The 27,855-nt window shown below is 38.4% G+C and overlaps 1 protein-coding gene across 3 annotated transcripts; it reads left to right on the top strand.

Moving 5' to 3' along the window:
- The first annotated feature begins 14 nt into the window (after positions 1–14).
- On the top strand, positions 15–27,685 carry LOC139942223 (pregnancy zone protein-like). Of its 3 annotated transcripts, none has more exons than XM_071939006.1 (32): positions 15–376; positions 2,059–2,254; positions 3,192–3,366; positions 3,610–3,662; positions 4,036–4,222; positions 4,517–4,601; positions 5,045–5,135; positions 5,526–5,646; positions 6,573–6,682; positions 7,344–7,514; positions 8,064–8,297; positions 8,831–8,957; positions 9,541–9,746; positions 10,317–10,466; positions 11,498–11,635; positions 11,988–12,060; positions 13,046–13,247; positions 14,660–14,888; positions 15,350–15,491; positions 15,719–15,822; positions 16,595–16,646; positions 17,425–17,520; positions 17,935–18,054; positions 19,163–19,458; positions 19,965–20,039; positions 20,395–20,551; positions 21,154–21,380; positions 22,087–22,308; positions 23,558–23,688; positions 24,304–24,466; positions 25,394–25,496; positions 26,437–27,685. In XM_071939006.1, the coding sequence occupies exons 1-32, from the start codon at positions 144–146 to the stop codon at positions 26,478–26,480; spliced, it is 4,713 nt and encodes a 1,570-aa protein (XP_071795107.1). In that variant the 5' UTR covers positions 15–143; the 3' UTR covers positions 26,481–27,685. The 3 variants fall into 3 exon arrangements, with proteins under 3 accessions (XP_071795107.1, XP_071795109.1, XP_071795110.1); XM_071939008.1 differs by lacking the exon at positions 15–376 and adding an exon at positions 1,100–1,225; XM_071939009.1 differs by lacking the exons at positions 15–376; positions 3,610–3,662 and having other exon boundaries at positions 2,116–2,254.
- Positions 27,686–27,855: the final 170 nt, after the last annotated feature.

Raw genomic sequence — 27,855 nt, 5'->3', positions numbered from 1 at the left:
GATGACGAAAGTAGTCGTTTATGTTAACTGGCAAGAATACGAACATATTATTTTTTTTTGCTACAAAAATTCATAGCAAGAAGAGAGAGAGAGATAGAGAGTTGAAGATTATTCTTTGAGGATTGTGTCATCGCGGCACCACCATGGGGCTCAGCAAAAGTGGAACCCGTGTTTGGATTGTTGTTGTCTGTGTCATCTATGTTTTGCCGTATGCGACCGGGCAGAACTTGAAGATTCAGCCCGTTATTGATGAACCACTCATTATGCCGGGACTGCCTGCGCCTATGCCTCCCGTTCCCGTTCCACCTGTCGACATCGCCAACGAGGAAGCTGAAGAGAAAATTGCGTTGGAGAAACAGGCAGAAATAAGAAACCGGTAAACACGTTTTTCTTCTTGTTATAAACGTAGCCTATACACGGGTCTCAAACAGCCTTTGCATATTGATTATCCATTGTAGGCTGGTGTGGCATAGGCCTATTTGGTGAAAAACAACAATTTGATTTTGTAAGTTTTTTAAATAATATCAATATACACAAGGGAAACTGACTGGGTAAATTTACGTTAATCCGGAGGTCGTTGGTTCGAACCCCACTCTAGTCAATTCTTTGTTCAACCCCAAAAATCATTTTTAAATAATGAGAAAACAAATAGGCCGAATCTTTATTACTTTTTTTGAAAGTGACATGACCTCCTAGAGTCCTCATGGACGGTAGCTCCAGTGGGCCTAGCTTCCCGTGGATAAATCCTCCAGCCTAGGCTAGGCCTATGCCTATAACTTGAGGCCTTGGGTCTCGGGCAGGCGGGAGGGGGGGGGGCGTGTTAAGTTTTTAGGAGCTTGCCACCGCTTGGGTGGGCATTTTTAATCATACCCCCACCCCTTGGCAAACAAAATAAAAAGCATTTAAACCATTAATTAGGAGTTCGCCGTTGGTAACACTAGTTACGGCCAAAGTTTAGCTGTCATTCAATAGTTGCATGATGTGGAGCCGCCCGCACCCCCCCAAAAAAAAACAAAAACAAAAACCACCCGGAAACTTTAGTTTGTGCAAAGCGCCCTCCATTGGCTCATTCGTAAAAGCATTGAGGTAAAAATCATGGCGGCGGACATAAACATAATTTTTTGTACACACACTAGTAAAAATGTTTCCACTGTCACCACCACCAGTGCAGACGGTCTAAGACGAAAGTGATCTTTGAAAGATAATGAAATACGACATGGCTAATGTGAGGACTTCATTTGTTTCTTAGTTTTTGTAGCAATTAAGGTAGCCTGTCGCATGGATGACAAACTGTAGATTTTGGTTGCGTGACGAATTTGATGGAATTGGAGATTGTGTTTTCTGGAGGGTCGAGTGGAATGTTATGCAAAGTCTTGAAGAGTGATTTCAACTAAATTATTGACAAGTTTGTAGAACAGCTAGGGAAAAGTTTCCGTATGGCGCCACCACTTTTTCATTCGAAATAAAATAATGTAGTATCTGATTGATATATCCCTTTTTGTAAAAATGAGTGATGAGTTTTTGTAAAAATGAGTGGTGGCGCCATACGGAAAGTTATCCACAGCTAGTCTTCTAGCTTCCCTTCTAATTTCTAGTGATTTCCAGCCAAGTTCTTTGAGTATACTGGTCGTACGTGGCTGTACCTGGTGTTCTGCTGTAATTATTTATGGTGAAGCGAGCTGCTTGTCTTTGAATTCTTTTCACACTGTACAGTATACATTTATGAAGGTTCCTGAGGCCACATGGACGTGGCTAGCCTACAAATGAAAATATCCTGTAAATAAATGGTAGATTAGTTAAAGTACAAAGTAAGACAACTTCAGTTCAGTTACTCCTAGAACTATGGTATATGTGGTTCTGTTCTGTTTGGAGACGATAGCGGAAGGAATCTCATACTATAGTTCTAGGAATCTAGGAGTAAACTTCAGTAAGACCAAATTTGTTATCAGGAAGAGGCCAGGAAGGGAAAGACAGGCGTTTACTACAAGACCTGATTGTAAAAAAACAACAACTTGAAAATGATAAATTTAACTTCTAAACTTCTCTGCTTAATTTCAGAGCTTTCGGAGCAGGTTATTTGGCCATTGCTCCCAAAGTAATGTGTGCCGGCGGTCACGAGAAAGTCTTCCTCACCTTTACCAATTTCACACAGCCAGTTGACGTCCAATTTTCTGTTTTGGACAAGGATGATAAATCTGTTGGCACTTCTAAGCTGGAGACTTTCAGTACTCCATGTGGCTGCTTGGATGTTCATGTGAGTAGTAGGCTACAAATGTAAATACATTTCTGGAAGAAAACATTTTTTATATTTTTTTTTGTAAAGGCCTGACGTTTCGACCCAAGCAGAGTCTTTCTCGAAGGCTAAAATGACAACACAACAAACATGAACAGGCAACTAAGTGAAACAAAGCAATCACTATAGTTACCTGTTCATGTTTGTTGTGTTGTCGTTCAGCCTTTGAGAAAGACTCTGCTAGGGTCGAAACATCAGGTCATGAACTACTGTTTGCATTTATACCACCGGTCCATTTAATTGGTAAGTTGTTTGCAACAGCTACTTCTATTTTCTCAATTTCAAAAACTTCCATACTTATAAAGGAAGGAGGTGTGATTTATTTTATTTGACAGTGAGAAAGGCATGCACCTGCTTTATGCCATATGAAGTGAAATTACACCGGTCCTTAGGTGTTTTAACTGGCGTTCAGCCGGCGGAACGCTGTATTTAAAGGAACACGTTGCCTTGGATCGGTCGAGTTGGTCTATAAAAAGCGTTTGTAACCGTTTGTTATAAAATGCATATGGTTGGAAAGATGTTTTAAAAGTAGAATACAATGATCCACACAAGTTTTGTGGTTTTCCTTTTACTGTGCGAACTAACACGGTCGGCCATTTATGGGAGTCAAACCATAAATGGCCGACCGTGTTAGTCGACGAGGTAAAAGGAAAACCGTGCAATTTTGAGGCATGTTTGTGTGGATCATTGTATTCTACTTTTACAACATCTTTCTACCCATATGCATTATATAAAAAAACGGTTACGAACGCTTTTCAAAGACCAACTCAACCGATCCAAGGCAACGTGTTCCTTTAAAGGCAAAATGCAAGGTTCGAACCTTGAGTATTTGTACTTGTCATACCTTTCAGTGATTTGAATTCTTATTTGGTCTAATTAATTGTTTGAACTGACACAGCTTAAACCCAGTGATTCACCCCGGAAGACCGTCACCCTGGTCATGTATGCCAAGAGAACCCTCATGCAATGCGAGGAGTTTGAAATCGTCAAGAAGATCAAGGTATACCTAGATGCTTGCTACACTGAGACCTTCATCGAGACAGACAAGCCGATGTACAAGGCAGGCCAAAATGGTAAGACTGAGAAAATTCTAGCCTAGGTATCACATCGTCGCAGGTTTCACGAACTGACGCAACCAACTGTACTATGGTCAAACTTGGTGTAATCAAATTTGAAGTTGGTGATCTTTTAATATCATTCTTGGACAGATTGGTATAATGAGGAAATTTCCCCAAATTAGAGTATGAAAGTTGATACCTTTAATGTTCTATCCAATTACTTTCTTCCTCTTCATTCTCCATATTATTTGTGTATAGTACATTTCCGAGTTCTGACTTTGCATCCTGACCTTCGACCTGACATAAGTGAGGTGAGTTGTCAAGGCTTTATAGGCGGATGTTTTATTTGAGGGTGATGTTTCGGTCCTTCTAATCTGTGTTTCGTTGTTGATTAATTATTTTTTTTAAACTAAATATTTGTTCTACTCTTGGAAACCAAACTTCTAGATTGTTTTTTGATGTGGACAATAAAATCTTAACTCTAACTCTAGCTGTAATTAATCTTGACATCAATGTGATGTTTCTGTCCTTTTAATCTGTGTTTCGTTGTTGATAAATGATTTTTTCTAACTAAATGTTGGTCTACTCTTGGAAACCAAACTGTTTTTTTTATGTGGACAATAAATTTTTAACTCTTACTCTAACTCTAGCTGTTATTAATCTTGACATCAATGTCCCGCTCAGGTGGATAAGATTTGGATTGAGGCACCAGGAGGCGTTCATATGGCCCAGTGGTTAGGTGTCGAAACAAACCAGGGACTGATCGATGAGACGATGAAACTATCAACCAATCCCACTCAAGGAGAGTGGACGATTAAAGTTCTTCATCATAACAGAGATTTCAGTCAGAAATTTACGGTTGGAGAGTACGGTGAGTTATTAACGGTGGGACTGACTGACTTACCAAAGTTTTCTTAAAGGCATGCCCTTGGACCGTATTATATTTTAACCGTTTGATTTTTTTGCACATAAATTTGGATAATATAATAAAAATAACCCGTGAAAATTTCATTTCAAATAGGGGGAAGCATTTTTGAAAATCTGGAACGGTTGTGTCCAAGCAGAAAATATAATCCATAATTGAAATCTAAGAAAGCAATAAAATTAAATTTAATAATATGACGTAATTAAGATTAACTGTTTTCCTTTTTATGTATTATTTCAGTTTTACCCAAGTATGAAGTGATGGTACAAGGACCTGACTACGTTGTGGTGGATGTTGAGCAGATTAGTGTTGTAGTCTGTGGAAGGTAATCAGCCATTTTTATTCATGTTCAGGGGCCAATTTTATAGCTCTGCTTCAGTAGAAAATATTGATTGACTGTTTCTTAGTAAGCAGAAATGATCAGGACTTGGCACAGATGGTACATGTGACATTGAACCTTGGTAAGCATAATTGATTTGAGCTTAGCTTATTTTTTTTCTTAAGCAGCTCTATGAAATTGGTCTCACTCGCTGATCAGAAAGATTTGTCTATTCAAACCCTGTTTTTGTAATAAAATATCTTGTCGATGGAAAACTTGGATACATGCCCCAATAAATATTTCCGAAGCATTTTTCTGACCATCCACTCTGCTGATCAGATGCTCCAGATGTTGAGTCTGATGCGCTTGACTGCTCTGTCACAATGCTTCATTGTTTTTGGATTTATTAACATGTTTTTAATGAAGGACTTGATTTTTTCACCCATCAGGTATACCCATGGCCAGCCGGTGGTTGGTTCCATTATTTTGAAAGTTGGCGTACTTAACTACCCAGACAAGAGTGTGGAAACATCTGCTGAGGTAAAGGCAGAAGAAGTTATTATTTTGACAAGTGATTTAATGATAATAATGTTATGCGGTTTTATATAGCGCTTGATACACCATGTCTCAAAGCGCTTCCAACATTATTACCCTGATCACTGGACCATTTCATTCCTTAAACCATCTGTGCTCCCTGTGGAGTATACAGCCTGTGCCATCAAACATGTAGCGCACTAAGCTAAACCAACCACAAAAACCATCTCTGCCCTCACAGGTACCCATTTTCCTCTGGGTGGAGAGAAGCAATTTCAGTAAAGTGTCTTGCTCAGAAACACAAGTAAACTCTCAGACTCGAACTCGCAATTAGTTTTTAAATGTAGTTACTACTCCATTTTAATGTGATTGATTTGGACTGAATTAACTTTCTAGGCCAAAGACGGATGTTTCACGTTTGAGGTAGACATGACTAAACTGGACTTGATGTCAAGTAGTTATAGTATCTGGAACGCTAAACTACATCTAGAAGCAACGTTTGAGGAGGCTTCAACAGGTAAGTGTGTTGGTTTGTCCGCTAAAGGCACTGGACACCTTTGGTGATTGTCAAAGACCAGTCTTCTCGCTTGGTGTATTATAACAAAGTGTATGAAATAACCATCCTCTGAAAACTTAATTGGTCGTCGAAGCTGCGAGAGAATACTTGAAGCAAAAAACACCCTTGTCGCACAAGTTGTGTGCTTTCAGATGCTTGAATTCGAGACCTCAGCTGAGGTCTCGAATTTAATTGAAATATTTTAGTGAGAAATTACTTCTTTCTCAAAAACTTTGATTCTTCAGAGGGAGCCGTTTCTCACTATGTTGTATACTATCAACAGCTCTCTATTGCTCTGTTATGATGACAACTATTTTGAGAATTTACCAATAGTGTCCAGTGCCTTTAACACAATGGTGACTAGTATTGTTTAAAGTCGGGTCCGGAGTAGCAGTTAAGGCTATGGCTGCAGCTTTGACTCTGACTGTTGCTAAGGTGCTCATGAGGAAAGGGCAAGGCCATTTGAATTTGTACCGGAATCTTAATGTGAGGAGACCTTTAAGGCTTGTGCATTCTGAACTAAGTGTTGTTTTTATCATGTATAATTTTCCTGTATTGATATTTATCAATGTCATTAATGTTTCTCATCTTCTTATGTGAATAACTGACTGTTGCTGACAGTTCAAGCTAAGACAAATCAATGAGCCATCTGCCTAAAAAATTGAACCTGTGCCAACTAAATATTGTAGTGCCCTCGGCTCCCCTTACATTAAGTTCATGGTTAACTTTGATATATAATATATAACAAAATAATAATAAAGTATGGGTTTATAAAGCTCACATTCTAAAATACATCTCTCATGGCCCTTCAACTCTTACCATGTTGAAAACAATAAATACTGTAGTTGAATTTTACAACAAAACTTTAAAATGCATTTTGATTTCAGAGCATATAATGTTGAAAACGAGTGACTCAACTAAGATTGTTAAAAAACCTTTTAATCTGGAGTTCTCTGCACCTTCAACGTTCAAGCCAGGACTTTCGTACTCTGGAGCGGTGAGTATAAAGTTTTAAAATGTCTTCAATGTTTTTACATATTCATCAGGCATGCAACTTTTCCGCGTTTCTGTTTGAGTTAAATTGATTGGCGCTAAAATAATAATAAGAACAAAAGAAAAAAAAAAACATTTTTACATATATTTTATTGTATCCTATTACATGCCTGGCAACAACAATGTACAATTACAATAATGTAAAATAAGCCTAGTACATGCTAACAATGCACCTCAGAGAATAATAAACCTCAACATTTTCTAGGGTACCCTTGTGGGTCTCATGTCCCATGGCGTTTCGGCTGCCTCGCTCTGCATTTGCAGTGTGCCTGTGAATCTTTCGCCCTTTTTTTTTTCCACCGGGCAGTTGCATGCCTGATTCATGATTGAGAGCTGATTTCTTACTGGTCCATTTTTGCCGTTTAGCAAGCGCAAGTATTCACGCACTGTGTAAATACGCATACAGATCCATGATTGCTTTGTGAAGTGCATGCCTAAAAGACCGTCCCATGGTACACGCATGCAATAGTCTAATACGTATGCGCTTTACGAATCAATCATAGAAATTCAATATTGGTGTCGTACGTACGCATGCTTAAAGCTTACCCAAGCCTCATGCGTTTTAAAATGATGAATTAATGACTCTCATTCCTTTGAATTTGTAGCTTTTGTTCACCGACCCTAGTGATAAACCTCTCGCTGATACTAAATCAGAAATCAATATAGAAGCAGACGGTGTGAGTATCTTTAAGGAGACGGTCATCAGTGATGCCAAAGGAATGGCTTTCTTCTCAGTCACGACAATTCCTAGCGGTTCAAAGAGCGTCAATCTTAAGGTGAGTAAAGCTGTAATCTGTTGGTTAATGTAATTTCTTTCGGTTAAGTGTTAAGTTTGAACAATATTAGATTCTTAATGGTTCTCTGCTCCGTGGAGAAACTAAGAAGCTCTTGGGCACTGGGGTATATATGCCTGTCACTTAATCCTCATAAAGTATAAAACACTGGAGTGATGTGGGAATAATTGTCAGGCAGAATGCAGTAAAGAAAATCAAATGAATTAAACTATAACAAAATGTTACTTTCGAAAATTGGATCAAAGTTTAGGGTTTGGTCAGAGCCAGCCACAAGTACATCCAAAAACCAAATAATTTATAAATAATTTTTGTTTGCAAGCTTAAACAAAAAGCGTATACAATCTTTGTTGAGAAGATAATTCTCATGCTTTGATCTTTATAATCAGTGAACAGGTACACACCATATTCTACTGAAACTTTCACAAGTAAATAGATGGTATCTTTCTTTATAATTTTGCACAAAAATGTGAGTTTTGGTGATAAAAACCAAACAATGACCCTGTCTTTACCCTGATTCTCTCTTGACACTAGGCTGTTTCAAAAGGCTACTTCCGCCAATCAACATGGCATCCAAAGAATGGTGGAACTCACGGCATCGAAGACCCCACTGCCTACGATTCTGCACAGCCGCAAATCTCACCTTCGAACAGCTTCCTTCACATTGATCCCGTTCTGGAGACGGCTGGAGTCAACAGTTTCCAGTCTCTTACCATTCATCTGACTAGTGATAAACCAGAATATAATGGAGTCTACTTGCACACTGTGGTCAGTTCTTAAAGACAATCCATCTCAACTAATACACATCTTAGGCAGTATCCGAATTAGCGTCTACAGCTACGGCTACGGCTGTTGCTAAAAGGGTGTTGCTATAAGGATGTCCTATACCTCAACGCATGATGATGCGGAAATCTAGCCATAGTCCTAGCTGTAGCCGGCACTTCTTACATGGCCTTACTTTAGCTAAATTCTGATTTTGTGAGAACTAGGGGGGTGGGGGTGGGGGGGGGGAGGAGAGGTTGGTTGAAGTCCATGTTTTCATTAAACCAGTGTTTGCTTGATGGTTATCACCATGATTAGAGTAGACTGGCTAGATTTGTAAGCCATGAATGTTTAATGATTTGAAGTATACTTGCGCACTTATCATAACTGATTCCAAAGTAACGCTATGCAGTGTCAAAATTTGTTGTAAGTGAAAGTGCCTTTTCGATTGGAGAAAGCGGGAAAAAGATGTTTGGTTGTTCTGTTTACTTATCTCTGATATAGATGTAATTGATTGATTTTGTTGTTGCTGTCTTTAGATGATGTCTCGTGGAAACATTCTGCTTTCTGTTGAGTCCATTATTCCACCAGAGGACATTGATGGCTTCAGACGCCCAGGAACCCAAGGCGTGTACCCCGTAGATACTGATAAATATGGCAGGAAAGGTCAGACAAGAGATTATGATGTGTTCTTAAAGCTCTAATAAAGGACCTCGTATCTTCAATGTTGTTATTTTGGTTATACTCTTTGGTAGTGAAGTGAAGAATGCCTCAAAAGTCACTATAGTTTGAACGATGTCACCAAAAATGGGTTAAAATTGCATTGAAAGAAAACATGCAGATTTATTTTCAAGGAGCAACTCGATTTTAAAACAACTTATACTAAGAGTATTTAGTCATAGATTATGCTCTTTTCAAATTAAAAAAAAAAACATAAAAATGAAAAACGACCCAGGTTGACATACCACTTATTCTCGCTTGATTTTTGTGTGTGCAGAATGTCCGTATTTTTAGACATAGTTGTAAAACTTTGAAGAGAATTTTTATATTTTTCTGCAGAATATCATAGTAAATATAAAGAATTGTAAAACTTTGTGCATTTCTTTGTTTGTATTTGCAGAATATCTTAGTTCTTAGAAATAATAGTGAAAATTTTAAGAGCATTTTTTTTGTTTTTATTTGCAGCAGATTCTAGTTATTAGAAATATTTGTCAAACTTTGAAGAGTATTTCTTTGTTATTATTTGCAGAGTATCCTACTCGGACCAACATGGAAGTAACAGACATCCCAGTCAACATCCTAAACAAGGGGCAGTCCAAGACCACGAGACGCAAGATCCGAATCTTATATGAGATGGCACCCGCTGTTTCTGTCATGGTTTATTATATAAGGGAAGATGGAGAGGTCGTAGCAGATACCATTACGATTTCCGTGGAGGAAGTGTTTCAGAATGAGGTATATTTAGGGGAAAGTTTTTTTCTTTCTGGTGGATTCATTTTAAGTTCGGGCTCGAAAATGGAAGAGCCAAAAGAAGCATCATTTTATGGAGACACTGACCACCCCCCCCTCAATTCATAATGATATGTGTTCAACACGTCGGATGTTTACCTGCACAACATATTTTGGCATATTTTAAAAGCCAGAATAACTTAAGTTTGTTTTCAATTTTGTTGGTGTTTGTTAGGCCACTGACTTTTTATGCACCTTAACTTTCCATTGTGTATCGTGCAAAGGCAGGCACCTGCCAGGATACGCTTAATCTCCCCCCCCCCCAAAGAGTAAATGGAATGTCAGTTTTAGATTTTGGTTTGGGATAACCTCCAACTAGGAAAAAAACAGTATCGGGTGGGGATTGAAGAATTTGTGAAACCACATGCATGAGTCTGTCTAGCAAAGAGCAGGGCACTAATGTGAAATGCATTGATACAGTTACTGTTAAATGCTCTTTATAAAAAGTAGTTATTATGATTAATATTATTAAAATTTATTTCAGTGTTTTGTTTGATGAATTTCTCTGTCGTTTAGGTGGATGTTTCGTTCGATGAAGAGACAGCAGCACCTGGAGATAGTGCCGTCTTGTCGGTCCGAGCCAAAGCGTCCTCCCTATGTGCGTTCGGTGTCGTTGATAAGAGCGTCCATCTTTTGGGCGGTGACAACCGACTTACAAAAAAGAAGGTAATTCTTCGTTGGGAGGGTCATTGCTTTGCAGTCAAGAGCACCGAACTCAAGCTCTGATGTTTCTGATTAGCAGAGTGTGGGTTTGAGTCCTTGTATTGAAACATGTATCGTTAAGTTGGACACTTAAAGGCAGTGGACACTATTGGTAATTACTCAAAATAATTATTAGCATAAAACCTTACTTGGTGACGAGTAATGGGGAGAGGTTGATGGCATAAAACATTGTGAGAAATGGCTCCCTCTGAAGTGGCATAGTTTTCGAGAAAGGAGTAATTTTCAACGAATTTGATTTCGAGACCTCAAGTTTAGAATTTGAGGTCTCGAAATCAAGCATCTAAACGCACACAACTTCATGTGACAAGGTTTTTTTTCTTTCATTAATATCTCGCAACTTCGACGACCGATTGAGCTCACAGGTTTGTTATTTTATGCACATGTTGAGATACACCAAGTGAGAAGACTGGTCTTTGACAATTACCAATAGTGTCCACTGTCTTTAACCATGATTGCTTTGTCTTTTGGATGAAACGTAAAGCAGTACGTCCTGTGTGTTGTGTAATGCTCGTAAGCAGAACTCTGACAGAGTCAGAACAGCTGTTTGAAGGCATCGCATAATGGTCTGCCAAGATTGAAATATGAGTTTGTATAATATTTAAGAAGGGCAGATTGAGGAAGTTGTGGGAGAGTTTGTGACCCCCTTCTTCACTCCCTGTTCCCCAAAGAAGGCCCCCCTCACCCTCTCTGCTCCTTCTCCCGTACCCCCAGACAAAGTGGTCTCACACATGGGCCCAATTACATAAAGCCTGTAAGCACAAAAACCCTGCTAAGCACAGACAAATATGTGTTAGCAGAAACTGGTACTGGCGTAGAGTCCATAAAGTCTATATTATTGTTGTGACTGGTGCCCCACCCCAATCTTTTGCTTAGCATAGAAATTTGCTAAGCAGTATCTTCTGCTTAACAGTTTTGTGAAATTAGGCCCTGAAGAGAATGAAAGTATTTAGATATGACTGTCTCTTTATTTGTAGGTGTTTGAGGCACTTGAGGGGCTACAACTCTCATCGGAGGGTGGCTCTGCGGAACCTTCAAGATGTAGCAGCGGAGGGGGAATGTTTAGAGGTTATATGCCACCGCAAAATCTCAACGACGCCTCTCAGGCTTTTAAAGTGAGACATTTCATCTTTCTCTGTTATGTATTTCTGGCATATTTGACCTCTGGCCCCTTTACATCGCTTCTAAATTGATATTTTTTCAACTGACCTGATTTGCCAGCCGTCGATTTCACCATTTCTCCTAACTGAGGATAAATCTTAGGACGAGTTCAGTTTTCGTATCCGAAGACGTTAGGATGCATAAAATCCATCCTAAGTTAGGACGGGTTACTCGTCCTAACTCGAGATAGGATTAATCCTAGCGTTCGTGAAATCGGCTGCTGGGCCCTTTAATACTTCATTTTAGAAACGTTCAAGTGTCAGTAAACTTTTGCCAAAGCTTGTCTTTTTGTGATTTTTTTTTCAGGATTTAGGTGTTGTGTATCTGACCAACCTCAAAGTAGACACTGCACCTTGTCCTGAGGTTAACCCGTACATGTGTAAGTTTAGATTATTTTAATATGTCAGACCTAAAGCCTTTCTCATGCATCTGAAAGCACAACAATTTGTGCACATTCTTTCGTTATTTTCTTGGAGCTTCCGATGACCAATTGAGCCCAGATATTCACATATTTGTTGTTTTATGCATATGTTGGGATACACCAAGTGAGAAGACTGTTCTTTTGACATCTATCAAACAGATCCAGTGCCTTTAGTGGGTTTTGATACATTTGTAAAAAATAATATTAATAATAATAATATCGAAGTCTTATATAGCGCACGTATCTACCAAACAAGGTACTCAAGGCGCTGAGTATATACAAACTCTCAGAAAGATAGGTTATTGCAGTAATGAATTAGGAGACCCAATTATTGAGCACCTTATAAGGGTTTACAAGGTGCTACGGCGCATTAAGCAGCCACAGCCAGGAACACCGGGGCGAACCCCTTCTCTTGTCGACAAGTGCACTGGATTCTTTTACATGCGTTACACAACACATGGGACCAACGGCTTTACATCCCATCCGAAGGACGAAGCAATGGTCAAGTGTCTTGCTTATAGGACACAAGTGTCACGGCTTAAATCAAGTTGTTTGGCCATGACATGAATCCCTACTTACTGTAAATGAAGATGTACGTAATATAATTTAACTGTAGAAGTTTCAGCTTCATTAGTCATGAAGTTTTTGAAAAAAAAAAAGCAAAAACCACAAAGTGATGTTTTATGGATAGTTGCAAAAATACCAGTACTGGTAAATACGTTGTATATGCTGAAATAATTTTCATCTCCTAAGGTGAATTTTTTTCTTTGGGACATTGCTTTACTCGTTTCTCAAAAACTACAGCACCTCCGCAAGTAATATTTAAAGGAGAGCTTTCTATCTTCATTATCCGTGTAAGAAGTAAATCTGTGGACATTGTGTTGTGTGTCGTAAAAAAAATAAATGAGCCCTAAAAGAGATTAAATGATGAATTCCTCCTCAGATTTTAGAGGGGAAGCTCAAAATGATGGTGGTGAAGTGATGATGGCAATGCCAATGATGGCGATGCCGATGATGGCGATGGCGATGATGGAGGACTCTGCTATAGAAGGGGCTGTGATGAAAGGAGCTGAAAGTGATGCTGCTGGGCCGACTATCAGATCCTACTTTCCAGAGACTTGGTTGTATCAACTTGTTGAAATTGAGTAAGTACAATACCAGAGAGCTGTGATATTACAAAAGAGCTAATTAATTTAGTTTTACATATGAGTTAAAAGCCATTGGACACTTTCGGTAAACAGTATTGTCCAGAGGCCCACACTGCGTGTATCACAACTTCTATATGAAATAACAAACCTGTGAAAATTTAGGCTCAATCGGTCATTGGAGTCGGGAGAAAATAACGGGAAAACCCACCCTTGTTTCTGCACGTTTCGCCGTGTTATGACGTGTGTTTACTACAAATCCGTAATTCTCGATGTTGAGAATTGATAATTGTTTTAATGTTTTCTCAAAAAGTAAAGCATTTCATTGAATAATATTTTAAGAGAGGTCTTTTCCATTGCCTTCTGTAAACCCTGTAAGTTATTTGTAAACCTGTCTACTTTTTTTTTTTTCTGTTCCGAAAGTGTATAATGGCTTTAAAGCGCACTTTCTAAACTATGTTTCTCATGGTGCTACAGAAAGACGAAAATAGATGTACAATGATTAAGCATTGTGCAAACTTATTACTAAGAAACAAAAATACAGTCATGTAAAGAGTAGTGTCTTCAGTTCTGTTTTTAAAGTTTCAAACGAATCAATGTTCCAGATGGAATCAGGTAGTTTATTCCAGAGAACATGACCAATGTCACTGTGTGAAAAGGCCCGGTCACCAACTAGGACTGGTGAGGAGCCAGAACGAATCGTTAGAACTTCCACTTATTATAAGACATATAGTACTTCATTTATTTGCTTGCCCAGAAGAAGGGCATGGAGCTCCACACTTTCTCCCAGGCACATAAAGTTTTTTTGGGGGTCACAGTAGCAGAAGGTCGAGGGCAACAAAATGGCTCCCAACAAAAATATATGTTGCATTTTTTGGGGCTAGAATTACCCCAAAGACAAGTTTTTTTCATTCCTATGTAGAGTTGAACCTTCCTACAATGGCTTAAGAATGGCAGAAACCCAATCAAACTTTTGCACTCGGCTTTCTTGAGACACAATTTTGTACATTCATCTCCCTTTTTCTTTGTTCCTCTTATCAGGATTGGTTGAGCATGAAACCAGACTTTCCGCTTCTTCTCACTCTTTGATTTGCTGAGATGTAGAACAAAGAGCCATTCCAACAGCTTTGTTCCACTTACTTATTCTCTCTGGCACTCCTTGCCTGGTGCATGTTTCCCTCCATCCTACAATCTAGACTGTTTTAAGAGGAATATCAATTCTCCTCTTCTTAGTTGTTTTCATTTTAGATATTTTTCTTCATGTAGCCCCTTACCAAGAGTGACATTTTGCCTCGTTTGAGGTAAACTTCTTTGAATCCCCCAATGCAACTAAAAAAAAAGTTACTAGTAGTGTTAAATAGAATACAGCTTTATGATTTTGTAACATTTATTTTTCCTCAAATTGCTAACAGCGATAGCGGCCACAAGGACATCAATGTACATGTTCCACACACCATCACGGAGTGGATTGGCCATGGATTCTGTACCTCCACCAAGTACGGGGCTGGAGTGTCCGATTTGACCAGCATCACAGCCTTCCAAGCGTTCTTCATTGATATGAGATTACCTTACTCCGTTATTCGCTATGAGCTTGTACCAGTCACTGTGGTAGTTTTCAACTACATATCTGAATGTCTAATGGTGAGCATAACTATGAAATGATCAAACTTTTTTAGGTTATGTTAAATAGAATAGGCATGATAATCTTTCTACTTCGATCTGATTTCTGATTTTGTTGGGCCATTAGAAATGTCAGCAAAAGTGTTGTTGAATCACCTGAAAAAAAAAACCTGTGAAAGCTTACACCATGAATCCGTACGATCAGCCCTGCACTCAATAAAATGTTCCTACTTGTTTCCCAAGGGCCAAGCATGGTGCCTGCGCCCAATTTCATAGAGTCGCTTAAGCAGAAAACCCTTGTTTAGCAATATTGTGCAGGATACCAGTCACAAGTTGCACATGTAACATGGTATTGTGGCTGGTAACCTAATTCTGGTTAGCATAATTTGTTTTGCTTAGCTTTTTTTTGTTGCTTAAGCAACTCTATGAAATTGGGCCCTGATAATAGAAGACAATGTGTCATTGTTTTTCAATCTCTTTAGGTTGAGCTCACTTTAGAAGCGTCAAGTAGCTACGAGATTGACGATCAGAATCGAGTGGAGAAGCTTTGTGTATGTGCTGGCGAGTCTCAATCAGTTTCATTCTACGTCAAGGCTATCGAACTTGGAGATATTCCCATTCAAGGTAAACTAAAGAAAAGTATTTTTCCTTTGATTATTCTCTTGCAATATCGATGAGCAATTGAGTCAAAATTTTCACAGATTTGTAATTTAATGCATATGTTGGGATACACCAAGTGAGAAAACTGGCCTTTTCCAGTTTATTTAAAAAGGTTTAGTTTGTATACCAGTATACTAGTATATGTCTCTGAAGTTACTGACCTTGACCTCTGACCGTCTAATCTTTTACAGTGGCAGCTGTTTCCGTAGAGGCATCTGGTGCTTGTGTAGGACGAGAAATGGACGACTCTCTGCTTGGAGTTTCTGATACCGTCTTAAAGAAGTTACTAGTCAAGGTTTGTATTTCATTGTGTAATATGTAGATCCCCACCCAAAGGAACTCTGAGAAGGTTTCATAAGACGCGTCAGAATAAAGCAACTTTGGCTGTGATGGCTACTACAAGAACATTGCCTCAAACTCAGATAAAGCATGCCTTATAAGTATATATAATCTTCTTCATTCAGTATTAGCGTCTGTAACAATAGTCACATTTGTTTTGATGCTACATTTGCCTGATTAAAGGATTCGGGTACTTTTTCAAAATGTCCACAGATTTACATAAAACTTACAGGGTTTGAAGATAATGATAGTGTAAAGCTTCCCTTCAAATATTACTAACTAAGGTTGTGTAGTTTTAGAGAAATGAGTAAAACAAGTAACAAAATCATTTTGGTCTCATGAGACCAAAATGATTTTAGCATGTAAAATCCCATTAACCAGTTATGATATTATACCAAAACCATAGCATAACTGGTTAATACGTTTTTACATGCTAAAACTGAGACGAAAATTATTACTTTTACTCATTTCTCAAAAACTGCAGCACCTCAGTAAGTAAAATTTCAAGGGAAGCTTTCTACTATCATAATTTTCAAACTGTGTAAGTTTAATGTAAATCTGTGGACATTGTGTTAATTGTTAGGAAAAAGTACATATAGCCTTTAAACAACAAACCAAATTGGAAGCATTCTTACCTTGGATATATCTCATCTTTTAGATTAACATAATTTGGGATGACTAATCAAAAATGAAAAGTATAAAAATTTTAATTATTTTTTGCTCTTCAGCCTGAGGGTATAGAAACTGAACAAGTTTTCAGCACATTCTTCTGTCCTGTCGGTAAGTATTCAGGGTCACTTTAATGTTTCTGCCTACCGCTTAATTTTGCGCTCACGCATCCTGTACAGCTCTTAACTCTGTTGGATGTAAGCATGGAATTCCGTGGTTAGCTTGCAGAGCCAATAAATTTGTTGAGTAAACTTAAAGGCAGTGGACACTATTGGTAATTACTCAAAACAATGTTTAGCATTAAACCTGAGAAACGGCTCCCTCTGAAGTGCCATAGTTTTCGAGAAAGAAGTAATTTTCCATGAATTTGATTTCAAGACCTCAGATTTAGAACTTGAGGTCTCAAAATTAACCATCTAGACGCACACAACTTCGTGAGATAAGTTTTTTTTTTTCCATTATTATCTCGCAAGTTTGATGACCGATCGAGCTCAACTTTTCACAGGTTTGTTATTTTATGCATATGTTGAGGTACACCAAGTGAGAAGACTGGTCTTTGACAATTACCAATAGTGTCCATTGTCTTTAATTTATAGTCCAAAATCAACAAGATGATCACGATTGTGGCGTGTGTGGCGGAGCTGTCTAGCTCCCCGGACCCAAGCTCTGGTGTTGTCAGCAGCAGAGTGTGGGTTCGATATCCAGTAAGATAAGTTCTCTGCAGAACATAATCTGCCAATCAAGTAGATATACACGTGGTGTTACCGCAAAACCAAACATACATTGATGCCCAACCCATGCAATGCCTCAAATCCCATAATCTTAATAACAATATCAAGAATAATTTACAAAATCTCTAAACTAAATCTTGTATTTGTGATTGATTTAGACTATGAGAACGGCGTCTATATTGAGGACATTATTCTGAAAGGTCTACCTGAGAACTTTGTGTCTGGCTCTGAAAGAGGAATCATCACTCTCACAGGTAAGACCTTTTTGTGCTTTTAAACATTCCTCAAAATTTAGCCTGAGAAGTTTCTTTCAGGTTGAACGAATCTTCTAAGTTCTTGCCATCATTGGTAAGTTATGATGTGGATTTGAGCAGATATGAGTGCCCAGGTAATAGTTGAAAAGCAGGACAGTTCTTTTCAGAACTGAGAAGTCTCCCGAATTCCACAAATCTACTCCGCGGTAGTAGAAGATAAGGCAAGGGTTCTCAAAAGAACAAACTCTACCTGGCAAGAAGATACACACATGGTGTTACCGCAAACCAAATGTATATTACATGTAATACCTTACCATGCCAATTTTCATATAGATACAAGTGGTTGGAATTATTTTTTCTGGAAATATTTGTTATTTTTGTTCTCTTATTTCTGTTTTCGTTGTTTATTTTTAGGTGATATGATGGGTCCTTCAATCAGCAACCTGGATCAGCTTCTGCGTATGCCAACTGGATGCGGTGAACAAAATATGATCGGTTTCGTTCCCAACATCTTTGTCTTGCACTATCTTACAGGTAGACTGAACTGATCTTTTTTTAAATTTTTTTTTTTTTAAGTTAAGTCACAGGAAAATACATGAACTCGATGCCTTCCCAGCTACGGGAAAACTCCCCCAAAATTCAATCTGAAAATTATTACTGACTGTAACATTTCTCTGATTGTATTGACCTCTTTCTTGGAAAGTTTATTCTTCCTGCGTGGACTTAACCTCTCCAGATTTTCGACAGTATCTCAAAAACCCTACCATCTTTTTAAAACCTGTCACAGGTTAATTTTATGGTATATATCTACAACTATATTTGATTGAAACGTAAAGTGGGTTCCAGTTACTAATTGTATACGATCCCCTGAAGTGGGCCTGATCATCAGACCTTATGTTTGGAGTAGTCCATAGCAAAAGACTAGGCAGTGTACTTTAAAGGCAGTGGACACTGTTGGTAATTACTCAAAATATTTATTAGCATAAAACCTTTCTTGGTGACGAGTAATGGGGAGAGGTTGGTGGTATAAAACATTGTGAGAAACGGCTCCCTCTGAAGTGCCATAGTCTTCGAGAAAGAAGTAACTTTCCACAAATTTGATTTTGAGACCTCAGATTTAGAACTTGAGGTCTCGAAATCAACCATCTAAACGCACACAACTTCGTGTGACAAGGGTGTTTTTTTCTTTCATTATTATCTCGCAACTTCGATGACCGATTGAGTTCAAATTTTCACAGGTTTGTTATTTCATGCATATGTTGAGATACACCAACTGTGAAGGCTAGTCTTTGACAATTACCAATAGTGTCCACTGCCTTTAAGACCTTTTATGAAGGCCCCTTTTTGAGTTAGCGGCTACCACTGTGGCTGCGGCTTGGTCACCTCATCATCCTTACCTTGAGTTTCCACATCTCTACACCCAAGGGTGTGACGTTTCATAGCCGAGCGGTTAAGAGCACCAGATTCAAGCTCTGGTGTTTTTGATCAGTAGAGTGTTGGTTCAAGTCCCAGTCGTGACGCCTGTGTCCTTAAGCAAGACATTTAACTATGATGCTTCGTCCTTCTGATGGGATGTAAAGCCGTTGGATATGTACACTATATAAGAAGCACTAATATTATTATTATTATTATTATTGTTAAGGGATCAACAAGCTAACACCAGGCGTTGAAGCTAAAGCAAAGCAACACATGGAGATTGGCTACCAGCGAGAGTTAACGTACCAACACACCGATGGATCCTACTCAGCTTTTGGTATGAGTGACCCGTCCGGAAGTACGTGGCTGACGGCGTTTGTCGTACGGTCATTTGCGCAGGCGTCCAAGTATATCTTTATTGATCCCGAGGAGTTGGCAAAGAGTAAAGTTTGGTTGTTGAGTCTTCAACAGAAGGATGGATGTTTTAAATCTGTCGGCAAGGTCATCCATAAAGATATGATGGTAAGATTGAAGTGCTATAGACCCTTCCAAGGTCAAGAAACAAACTGCTCTGGTTGGCACGTCCGACCGAATGAAGTTAATCGTTTTTACAGACAAATGACCAAATTCAACTTTTTTGAAAACTTCCATTTAAAAAAAGTTTGTTGCTGTGTTTCCAGCAAATCCATTACTATTTTTTAAATAGTTGTGTAACATTTTTTGCAAACTGCATCTACCTGTTGTTGCTGTGCATTTGTGGCTTTCCATAGTTTTCCAACCTTTGTTTACAAAAACTTGGGATGTGACGTTGCAATGGTAGGGTCACAATGTTTTTCATACCATCATCTCTTTTTGCTCCTTAATAAATCAGTTTCATATTTTAGGTAATCAGTGTTCAGTGCCTTTAACACACCCTCTGATTGGTCAGTGTAAAACAGTTGGGGGCAGGTAGCTTCTTTTAACATTATCAAAGATTTAGCCGATAATTGTACTTATAACATTTCCTCTTGGTCTTTTTTTCTTCACAGGGGAATGTTAACGACCAAGCAACACTCACTGCTTATGTTATGATATCACTCATTGAAGCAGGAGACGCAAGTGAGGTAAGCCTAGAAGTGTACCCATGTTGTCAGTCGGTGGCGCACCCAAGGGGGAGGAGGTTAAGTGTGTGCTCAGTTGCCCTCCGCTCTTCTAAAAGTGCTTGATTTTCTTTCAACTCTTTTTAAAAGTGCTTGATTTTCTTTCAACTCTTTAAAAAGTATCTGATTTTCTTTCAACTCTTTTAAAAGTGCTTGATTTTCTTTCAACTTTTTAACAAGTATCTGATTTTCTTTCCACTCTTTTGAAGTGCCTGATTTCCTCTCCGCTCTTTTAAAAGGGCCTGATTTTCTTTCCACTTTTCCAAAAGAGCCTGATTTGTTTGCCACGTTGCTGTAAACCCTGATTTGTTTTTCCCAGGCTGAACATATCCGAAAAGGTGTGCAGTGTCTGAACAAGGAAGTGGACATCCAATCGGCAGACATGTACACATTGGCTTTAGCAACGTATGCTTACATCTTGGCTGGAAGTCCTCACACAAATACTCTATTGGAAAGACTGAATGAGCTTGCAGTGGGTGAGTGTTTTCTACTTACTCATTTCATTGTGCCCAGCCCACTTGTTTACACCCACCTATTCTGGGACCGATTTCACAAAGAGCTAAGGTTGATCTTAACTACAAGTAGTAGTGGCTAAGAAAAGTGTGATGTCACAATACAAATCACTATAGTAATACTGACAATTTTTCTTGGATACATTTTTTGGGTTTGTAAAATTGGCCCCAGTCTGCCATTTTGTGGCGCCAAAGAATCGACTCGTGAAATGGTGGAAATAGTAGGCATGATTTGTGCTGAGGTGCATTCTGCATTGTGAAAGAGTTCAATAGGTCAAAATATAGATCTACCAATTTTTTTTTGTATTTTTTCAATTGCGGTGTATTGATATTTTGTCTTTAACATGGTGGCAAAACTATAGAAACTAAGAATTGCGGTAACTCTATGTTTGTTAGAGCTTCACATTTTAAATATTATCTAAACATTTTGACATTTTCAATCGAGACCTTTATACTGGTCAAAACAAAGACAATTGTCACACCTCTGGTTCTGTTCAGAGCCTCAGCAAACCTTAGTTTCTTTTAGACTTCAAGATCGTTTCAAAAATGAACCTTTTGTTTCACAGAATCTGAAGGCTTGATGCATTGGGAAGGGGCGGAGGTTCTCAACACAGACAAACGATCCCCATATCTCCATCGTCAAGCGTCGTCCCAGAACATTGAGATTACATCTTACGTGCTTCTCACCTACGTCAGGTCTTATGACAAATCGCAAGCCCTAGTCAAGGGTAACCCCGTGGCTCGCTGGATTGTCGGGCAACGTAATGCTGAGGGAGGGTTCTCTTCCACTCAGGTATAACACTAACCCTGAACCCCAGCCATAGACCTTAATCTAAACCTAAACCCCAGACCCCAACGTTAACCTTACCCTAAACCCCAGATAACGTTAACCTTACCCTTAACCCCCGCACTTAACCTTATCCTAACCTAAACCCCAGACCATAACATTAACCTAACCTAAACCCCAGACCATAACATATAAACTAACCTAAACCCCAGACATAACATTAACCTAACCCTAAACCCCAGACCATAACATTAACTTAACCCTAAACCCTAGACCATAACCTTAACCTAACCTTAAACCCCAGCCCTTAACAATAACCTAACCCTAAACCCCAGACCATAATATTAACCTAACCTAAACCCCAGACATAACATTAACCTAACCTAAACCCCAGTCCATAACATTAACCTAACCCTAAACCCCAGACCATAACCTTAACCTAAACTTAAACCCCAGCCCTAAACAATAACCTAACCCTTAACCCCAGCCCTTACCCTTAACCTAACACTAAACCCCAGACCATAACATTAACCTAACCCTAAACCCCAGCCCTGGGCATTAACCAAACCCTAACCATACCCCTTAACCCCTTTCTTTTACTCTAACCCGTATCCAAACATTTAATCCACATTTGTCTTTACCTCGTAAATCAAAGTTAGCGCCTTCCACTCAAACCAAACTAGACCTATTTTATAACATGTTGTTTTCACAGGACACAGTGATGGCCTTACAAGCTTTGGCTGACTACAGCATGATGGCGTACTCAGGCGGTAACCTAGACATATCACTAGGGATTAAGTTCTCTTGCGATGATGACATAAGAAATCTTCGCGTCACCCAAGAAAACAGTCTTCTTCTACAGATTGAGCAGATACCCAAGGTTCCAGAAGAAATCAAGATGACTGCTACCGGGTCCGGCTGTGCCTTGACTCAGGTAACTACTTATCCCTCATCTTTGCTGTACTGGGTTCAGATCCAGTCTTTGTCGATTTGAAAATACTTGCCTGCAGCTGAACATCATGTCATGACAGTTGTATCCTTAAAACAGAACACATTTATCATGCTGTCTCCATCTTGGTCATGTACCTTGTATCAAATAACAATAATGAATGCTATAATAGTAATTTTGAAAATAGGAACCAGACTATTTTGTTATACGAGGGTAGAGATGGTCCTTGTGACTTGTGACACCGAGAAAATGTGACACAGAGAGTTCTTTATCAAGTCTGGAAACAACATTGTGATGAAGATAATGTGTTTTATTTTCCAACAGTGGAAACCGCGCGCAGCCAGCGCTGTACAAAACTATCTCTATAAAAACTACTCCTTACAGAATGGTGTCTTATGAACAACTGAATTAAGATTATGAAAAAAGACCCACAGGAACCAGTGTACTGCATTCCTGGGCTATGACTAAGCTAATGAATAAACATGAAACAACTATCAATACAAGGAGTATGCAAATGAGACTAGTGCTACTTGTGGTTTCAGGTCCCAACAAACAATGACCATGGGGTGCAAAGATTAAGATTAAGATTGGCTGAAGAACAGAAGAACATTCCCACAGATGCAATATACAGTGTACTGGACGAAGTAAATATATATAATAGAGTAAAACCATGGAGATCACCTCTTTGTTAAAATCAAAGGAAATTAACCAATTAAGCAGAGAAAACAAAACCATGACAGGTTTCACCTGTCACAGACTGATTTAGCTTGGTGTACCACTTTACTTGGACAAACAGGCTGCATACTCGCCAAGAAACTGATCAGTCTTCAGAATTAATATCTCAGTCATGATGACGTTGCAATGGGTTTGCAAGTAGTGTGCGATGGGTTTCGAGACCCCACGAGACTCCTTGCGGCTCCCGGGTCATTATTGGGAATCGTGCAGGGCTTCGTATGGCCATGGCCCCCCGTTGCCCATGTTCTTGGTGCCCCATCAAAAGTTTCCCATTTACTTTCAAATGGCCCTATGGAAGTGCCATTTACAAAGTGAAAATTGCCTTGCCCTGTCAAAGATGAAATTCCAGTCCTGACCATGACTGCCTAAAATTGGTGGACACCGGCGCTATTATGTCTACTAGTATTGTAGTGGCACACTGTTTATCATTACAAATAAAACTTCATGGCAGCTGATCAATGGCTAAACATTGAGTTATTATTTTTGCTGTTCTTGACAGGTGATAGTGACATATAACATCATACCTGAGGTGTCAGCTGAACCGCCATTTACCATCGATATCTCTTCAGCCGACAATCAGATTCCTAGACAGTTACCATGTACTTCATACAGCATGACCATCTGTGCACAGTTAGTCTTTTTATATTTTACATTTTTTTATTTTTATTACACACTCAATGGCACACAATAGTGATTTGTATTGTGACATCACATTTTACAGTGTGGAAACATTTTGGAGTGTTTGGTGGGAAATGGCGACTTTGGCTACAGATAATCTAGCTGAAGTTGCCGTTCGAACACTGCCTAAAAAGTGGAAAAGTACGACAATATGTCAGTTGTTTCGAACACGGCCTAAATGTTGAAAAGTATGTCAGATGTAGTCTAAGGTATTGTTGGGAAGTTGCCTTGTGAAAATTTGCATATAGGATTCATAGACAGCAGGAAACATTTGGATCTATTTTTGGTTATGAAAGTGAGGAAGTAATGACCTTGTATGTTTTTTTGATCGAGAGAGTACTTATTTATTTTGAATTTTTTTTATTTTTTTTTATTATCCTCGGGATGATGTTTTATTGCTCTCCAGTCAAACTTACATTGTCACAGAAAAAACCAAACCAAAACACTGATCTTGCGGCAAAGTTATAAAACAAGTTCAGCCAAGGTAAACTGGTGATAGTATGTTATTCACAGAGTACAGAATACTTGATTATGAGATTTTATGTTTTTATTCTTGTTTAAAATTAGCTACAATGGTGAAGATGAATTTTCCAATATGGCAGTCATACAAGTGCGTATGGTGTCTGGGTTTGAACCGGAATCAAACAGTCTGCAAGCACTGGAACAAGAGGAAGCAGGTCCTAAGATGGTCGAACACGAAGGAAAGGAAGTTAACTTCTACTATGATCAGGTAGATTAAAGGGACACGTTGCCTTGGAGCGGGCAAGTTGGACGTTGAAGAGCGTTTGAAGAGCTTTTGTTATAAAATGCATATGGTTGGAAAGCTGTTTTAAAAGTAGAATATAGTGATCCACACAAAAATGTCTAGAAGTTAACTAACGCGGCACACCATTTGGTTGAGTCAAATTTTGGGAAAACGGTGCAAATCAAGGCATATTTGTGTGGATCATTATATTCTACTTTTAAAACATCTTTCTAACCATAAGCATTTCATAACAAACGGTTTCAAACACTTGTCATAGACCAACTCGCCGATCCAAGGCAATGTGTCCCTTTAAAAGACGAGAGTATAGGTAAAGGTCGAACTGTGAAATGATTCTTTTATATCATTCTTTGGGTTCATAACACCAGTGCACCATTAAAGGGAAGGTACATGTTTGGTGATTATTCAAAACAAATATTAACTTAAAAACTGACTTGGTAACAAGCATTGGAGAGCTGTTGATAGTATAAAACATTGTGGGAAACGACTCCCTCTGAAGTAGCGTAGTTTTTGAGAAAGAGGTAATTTCTCACTAAAATAATAAAAGACTTCTAGCCAGAAGTCTTTTATTCTTATCTGAAAGCACACAAATTCGTCCAACCAGGCTGTTTTTACTTTAAGAGTTTAAAAATTAGTCTTGTTTTTTTAAGTACAAGCACTTTTTTTTTACATACAATATATGCACTCACAAACAAACATTAAAATTACCAAAAAAGAGGAGGAAATATGGAAAACATACCAAGCAACAATTAAACTGTAAACCTCAACTTTGTCGGTTTAAATGTAAGCTTAAGGCTTGTAGTAACACAGAGGCCACCATAGACTCTTGTTCTTCGCATCAGTTAATTTCAAGTAATAAACCTCATTGTATGCTCCATTCTTTCTTCATGACAGCTTGAGAAAGAGGACACCTGTGTCAGTTTCATGGTGACTCGAGAAGAATTTGTCAAGGAGCCAAGGAAGGGTATTGTAACCGTCTTCGACTACTATGAAAAGAGTAAGACATTCTAAACAATAATTTAAGGACGGGGACCTGAGATTTTTCAAAGAATGTTCAAGCAAAGATGAGATTTGTACAGTCTCTGAAAGAGCGAATCACAGGAGTTGGGTCAGTGCTTTGCCAAATAACAATTGAGGAAACATCAGGTATACAAACAGAAGTTCTTTTACATCAAGGTGTTTCATTTGGCTCGTTTGTTCTGAGCCCCAAAGGGTTAAGTTCATACAACAGTGTCAGTTCAAGGTGACTCAATTCAGATTATAGTCTGGGTTCCTAGAGACGGAAATAGCTTTTTTCTCTTTTTTTTCTTTTTTTTCTTCTTTCTCGAGGTGTCTTGGTCGAGCAGATAAGAACACCTTACTCACTCAAGCTCTAGTGTTTCTGTTCAGCAGAGTGTTGGTTTGAGTCTCGGTCGTGACACTTGAGTCCCGGTTGGACAGTTGTGTCCCTGAGGAAGACAATTTACTATAACTTGCTTCTCTCCACCCCAGGGGAAATGCTTACTTATGATGGCATAGGTGGTTCTTGGGATTGATTTAGCCGAGTAGCACACATTAATGTTGCACAGGCTGTATACTCCCCATCCCAGGAGCTGAGATGGTTTAAGGAATCAATTAAATGGCCCAGTGACCAGGGGTAATGATGGTGCGAGCGCTTAGTGAAGGTCTTCGGGTGTGAAAAGCGCGATATGAAAAACGATTATTGTTGTTATTATTATTATTACACCAATGTGTAGTTGCTTTGAAGGCCCTACTCGGTGCTTTTTGGAGTGTTTTAAGAAATAAATCCACAGGGTGGGATTCGAACCATCAACCCCCATTCAAAGTAGACATGTTCACTAGACCACTGAGCATGCCTGGTAAGGATGAGTTCAAACCCAATAGCTGATACCTTATGAATTAAATTAAATTGTTTTTATTTTGTTCTGTCTTAACAGGTCTTTCCGTGTCTGAACTGTACGACCTGGAGTGTAAACGATAGGGCGGATTCATTAAATTTAATGGATCTAGTCGGTTCCCTTCAGCAGTGGAGCATGCTCCACATTTGGGTCCAATTTCATAGAGCTAGTAAAACACAAAAAGAAGCTAAGCACTAACAAAACTATGCTTATAAGATTACCAGTCAAACTAGCACGTCACATGTACAAACTTTGACTGGTACTTTGCTCATTTCTGCTTTGCAAAAAATGTTCAAGCTTTTTTTATGCTTATAAACAGTTATACGAAATTGGGCCCTGTAGTTTTAGCTCATAATCTGTAACTGATTTGCATAGAATTAAAATTATTTAAAGTTTAGATTTTCCCCCTGCATTTAATTATAGAATACCGATCCTTCGTACAACGGAACAAAATTCCTGGTTCCAGTACTGCACATTCCCGTCTAAATTATTCAACATTTAACAAACAAATATTCCTTGGTAATATTAATAAAGAAATAATAAATAAGAACCTACCTTGGTAATATTAATAAAGAAATAATAAATAAGAACCTATTATTGTTATTATTATTAGTGTCATTAATAATGTTTGAACGTAAGTAGGCCTATAATTAAAGTTACAGTTTAAGCAAATTTTATTAAGGGGAGTAAAAGTATACTGGTACAATTTAATTCCGTAAATATTTATTCTTAAGATTTTTTCCTTTATAATCCTGAAATTTACAAAGGAATTCACGCCCTAATCTTAACTTGATTGTAGTGAGTGGTAAGTATGAGGAATATGTAGGTATTATTGTTCAATTTAAAAATTGCTTGTAGATTTTGAATTAAATAAGAATTTGTGCAAACCATTTGACAATCATAATTCAAATTGTGGTGTTAACTACATTTGTTAGTTATCTTAAAAGTGAAATTTGGTCGAGTGGTTACGCTGGAGTGGCGGATGGGTGGATCAAATAAATTTGAAGGGAAAAAAACTATTTAACAAATTAAACCTTTGATTATTCGGAGCAATTCTAGACTTTGCGAATACTTGGAAAGTGTGTGATGGAACTAGACTACGTGCATGCACCTCATTCCACAGTTAAAGCCTGTTTCATGCAAGCGGATTTTGATGACCCAGGCAAAAAGTTGTGTTTTTTTGGTTCAATAAGTGCAATACACAATTTTCAGTGCAATTCCTTAAAAGAATTTTGTTGTTAAGTATTGTCGAATATATTATTGTTTGAATAAACTATTCTTGGTATTTGGGTAATCATTATGTATCAAGAAGAGTTTCCTTTTTAATGGTGGCGATCATTTGCTTCACTTTTTTTTAATTCAATTTCAATTTCAATTTAATTCATTAAGGTTTATTAAAAATACCACAAAATACACGACAGAAGTTAAAAAGACTTAAGAGTCAGTTCAGGTAAATAA

This window comes from Asterias amurensis, chromosome 9, assembly GCF_032118995.1.
Source record: "Asterias amurensis chromosome 9, ASM3211899v1".
In the NCBI taxonomy this organism is placed as follows: Eukaryota; Metazoa; Echinodermata; class Asteroidea; order Forcipulatida; family Asteriidae; genus Asterias; species Asterias amurensis.
Note: the sequence above shows the minus strand (reverse complement) of the source record. Positions and strands in the feature narration are given on the sequence as shown.

What these genes read in the sequence shown, in the direction of transcription:
- LOC139942223 (XM_071939006.1), top strand. Translation starts at nt 144, where the DNA reads ATGGGGCTCAGCAAAAGTGGAACCCGTGTTTGGATTGTTGTTGTCTGT. An exon ending in CAGGCAGAAATAAGAAACCG is followed by an intron (nt 377 to 2,058) that starts GTAAACACGTTT and finishes GCTTAATTTCAG; the next exon opens with AGCTTTCGGAGCAGGTTATT. An exon ending in TTAACTTCTACTATGATCAG is followed by an intron (nt 24,467 to 25,393) that starts GTAGATTAAAGG and finishes TCTTCATGACAG; the next exon opens with CTTGAGAAAGAGGACACCTG.